At 36.5% G+C, this 3,735-nt stretch overlaps 1 protein-coding gene across 1 annotated transcript; it reads left to right on the forward strand.

The window, feature by feature from the left end:
• Positions 1-1,924: 1,924 nt before the first annotated feature.
• Positions 1,925-3,502, forward strand: LOC114179427 (cyclin-D2-2-like). The gene is made up of 5 exons (XM_028065769.2): positions 1,925-2,225; positions 2,303-2,389; positions 2,472-2,781; positions 2,870-2,985; positions 3,082-3,502. The coding sequence occupies exons 1-5, from the start codon at positions 1,962-1,964 to the stop codon at positions 3,238-3,240; spliced, it is 936 nt and encodes a 311-aa protein (XP_027921570.1). The 5' UTR covers positions 1,925-1,961; the 3' UTR covers positions 3,241-3,502.
• The last annotated feature ends 233 nt before the right edge of the window (positions 3,503-3,735 follow it).

The following is a 3,735-nucleotide window of genomic DNA, read 5'->3' on the forward strand; positions in this document are numbered from 1 at the left end:
TGTCGGTAATGGCCAAAATCCGTCGCTAAATCAACATTACCGAGGGATCATCGACGGTCAAAAATTCGTCAGTAAAATGCTTGTATGTAAAATTTTACCGACGGAAATCATGTTCCGTCGGTAATTACCAACGGAAAAATCCATCGATAAATCTGTCGGTAATTATCGACAAAAAAATCCGTCGATAAATCTGTCGGTAATTACCGACGGAAAATTCTGTCGATAATTACCAAAAATCCGTCAGTAAATTTGTTACACTATTCATTTTCTTCCTCTCCCTCTTTCAATTTTTTTTTCGTGGTCGCCGTCAATGTCGCCGTCGTCGTCGCCGTCGCCATCGCAGTCGCCACTGCCACCATCGTCGCCGCCACCGTCGCCGCCGCCGCCGCCGTCGTCTTCTTCTTCCTCTTTCTTCTCCTTCATCTTCTCCTTCATCTTCTCCTTCTTCCTCTTCTTCTTCTCCTTCTTCCTCTCTTCTTCTTCTTCTTCTCCTTCTTTTCTTCTCCTTCTTCTTCTCTTTCTCCTTCTTTTTATTCTTCTTCTCCTTCTTCTCTTCTTCTTCTTCTCTTCTTCTTCTTCTTCTTCTCCTTCTTTTTCTTCTTTTCTTCTTCTCCTCGTCTTCTTATAAGGTGAGATTTGGGCGGAAAAATTCTCGCTTCTTTTACCGACGGATAAATCCGTCGGTAATTTTGTCGATAAAAAAATATTCAATTATCGACGAATTTTGAGTTATGTAAGTATCGATGGATTTACCGACGAAAAAATTCGTCGGTAATTCAAATTTGGGCGAGAAATTTCCCGTTTCTTTTATCGACGAATTTTTCCGTCAGTAAATCCGTCGGTAATTCAAATTTGGGTGGAAAATTTCCCACTTTTTTTACCGACGAAAAAAATCTGTCAGTAGTTTTGTCGGTAAAAAAAATTTGAATTATCGACGGATTTTACCGACAGATTTTTTCTGTCTGTAAATGATTTTTTTTACCGACGGTTTTTTTCGTCAGTAATTAAAATTTGAGAGTCTGTCGGTAAAATCCGTCGATAATTCAAATTTACCGACAAAAATATATCCGTTGGTAAAATTCCGTCGGTAATTTCAATTTTTTTTGTAGTGTCAATATACAACAAATATTTATTAGGAAAAAAAATTCAAATTTATCGAGACTCAAAAATAATTAAACATTAGTAACAAGTTACAACTTTATAATTTTTTATTAGTTGGTTGATTAAAATTTCATACACTAATTACATTCATAAATTAAACGATGTATATTATAGCTATGTATTTTATAAGACAACAGTGTTGTATTCTAATAGTTTACCTGATTTTTGTCATTAACTTTCATCATGCATATTAAGAGTTTTTTTTTAATTGACTAAACAATAATATAATACACGACACTTGAGTTTTATCGTTCATAATCTTATCTTATAAAAATAAAACTATTTGACGAAAATTGAATGAAATTATGACGTAGTTGCATGACTACATGGAACTGTGTATACAGCATTACTCTTATCGCAATTGGCCAACAATAATAGATGTGGCCCCAATGGAAGTGAAGTGTGACAGACGAACTTGCTTTAATGTTTTGTAGAAAACAATCACAATCTCTTCAACAGGTTAAGATATCACGTGGAAATTCTACATGTTTATGTATATCTTTGAACATACTCAAACTCCTTTGAGATGACAGAGGTATCGATGCTCTACATTGGTCCCACTAAATTTGGCAGCTCTTATTGACGAAGCTTCTTGTGAAGTTCTACAATGGCCCCTTAGATTCTGCCTCATTGAATGCATCCCACTGCAACCCAAAATGAAAATTAAAAACAAAAATGCTGGCGGTTGCGTTGCGCATGTACGATGTCTCAGGTGCAGACAAATTGGCTTCATTATTCAAAACAATGGTATATATGGTTGTTCATTTCTTGTGTTCTCCGCTTATACATTCTTAATCACCATGTCTCTCGAGTCCACAAGCCACCAAACTCCTGACTTGTATTGCAGTGAAGTAACTAGCGAAGTGATTGACTTGGAGGATTCTGATGAGGCTTTGAAGTTGAATTATGTTCTGTGGGGAGACTCCAACAGTGATGAAAGTTGTCTATTGAGCTTATTAGAATCCGAAAATGACCAATTACAGGAACAAACAAAGTCCCCACGACAGATTCCCAAAACATGGCTGATTAATGCTCGAGAAGAAGCCATAAATTGGATCCTAAAGGTGCATACATTGCTACTTAAACATTGCTTTACATTGCAACTAGTTTTTTTGATATTGATGTTTGTCTCAATTTGCAGGTGCATGCTTACTACAGTTTTAGACCTGAGACAGCTTATCTTTCTGTAAATTACCTCGATCGTTTCCTCTCGTCACACACCTTGAAGGTATAGTAATTTCTATTCAAATTGTTTGATTGATGAAATATAAATACAATGCTTGTTCTAACAAAGTGGCATACTTGTGCAGCATGATAAAGCATGGCCTCTGCAGCTGTTATCAGTTGCTTGTCTTTCACTAGCAGCTAAAATGGAAGAAACCAAAGTGCCGCTTCTTTTAGACCTACAAGTGATCGAGTCTAGGTTCCTCTTTAATCCCAAAACAGTTCAAAGGATGGAACTTTTGGTTATGGCCAGTCTCAAGTGGCGTTTGCGCCCTATAACACCTTTTGATTTTGTCCATCTTTTCATTGCGAAGCTTTCATGGTCTGCTTCCACATGGGGTGATTTAAGTTTCACTGTTTCTCGTGTCTCAGATGTTATTATCAGAACATGTCTAGGTAACAAACTTTTACCCTTTACCCGTTACCACTTTATTGCAATATCTTAATCGCTGCTGAATACTAACGTTGGTAAACATTTCACCAGTCATGGATTTCTTGGTGTTTTCACCATCCACAATAGCAGCAGCTGCTCTGTTATGGGTAAACAATCAATGTGTAGAAGACACGAAATCAGATTGTTTCCACAAGAATATAAACATTGTAAGTGCCGCTGTAGTAAGACACGGAAGTGTGATAAACAATTGATAAATTATAATTTCACATCTTTAATGTTTCTGTTGTTGATTTTGGATGTAGGAGATGGTGCAGAAATGTTACAAACTAATGAAGCAGAAACAGATAATTCTCCGATCAGAATTTTATTGGCCAAGGAGTATGCAATTATTGCCCCGAAGTCCCACCTGTGTGCTTGATCGTGCAGCTATGCAAGAAAGCTGCGATGATCACAAGCCCTGACTTCAAGCCTTGCCACATATGTCTCTAGCCAAGGAGGCCATAACATTGCTTTCAGATTTTTCACTTCTCATTCATTATGATTTCTTTGATTTGGTGTGAGTGTGATTGTGTGCGAGTCTTCCATGAGATTCATTTCATTGGGTGTGCATTTCAACAAGGTTCATCATGGAACATTCTGACTGTAAACCAGAGTAGTTATATTGAAAAATTCTAGATTTTTGAAAAGAAATACCAAGTATACCTTTCTTTGTTGTGTGAGCCATATTTTTGTCACAAGGGGTAAATGAAATTTTTCGTTTTTGTGATAAGTTCCCTCCCAAATTGCAGGGTTCTGAGTTAACTCAATCATAGCAAAACCTGCTGAGAAAAAATATAATTGAATACCAAATGATGTAATGTTCATCCAATCAAACAAAATAAATATAGTAAGAGAATTAAGTTACCTAATATACTGGATATAGCTATTAAAAAAAGTAGCAGGTAATCAGAAACTCT

The sequence above is a fragment of the Vigna unguiculata genome, chromosome 3 (assembly GCF_037176805.1).
Source record: "Vigna unguiculata cultivar grain cowpea cultivar isolate G323 ecotype 2 chromosome 3, ASM3717680v1, whole genome shotgun sequence".
Taxonomy (NCBI): Eukaryota; Viridiplantae; Streptophyta; class Magnoliopsida; order Fabales; family Fabaceae; genus Vigna; species Vigna unguiculata.

Excerpts from the sequence above, each read along its gene's own strand:
- LOC114179427 (XM_028065769.2), top strand. The coding sequence starts at position 1,962 with ATGTCTCTCGAGTCCACAAGCCACCAAACTCCTGACTTGTATTGCAGT. Across the intron at positions 2,226-2,302 it reads CCATAAATTGGATCCTAAAG|GTGCATGCTTACTACAGTTT; the intron begins GTGCATACATTG and ends CTCAATTTGCAG. Across the intron at positions 2,782-2,869 it reads TATTATCAGAACATGTCTAG|TCATGGATTTCTTGGTGTTT; the intron begins GTAACAAACTTT and ends ACATTTCACCAG.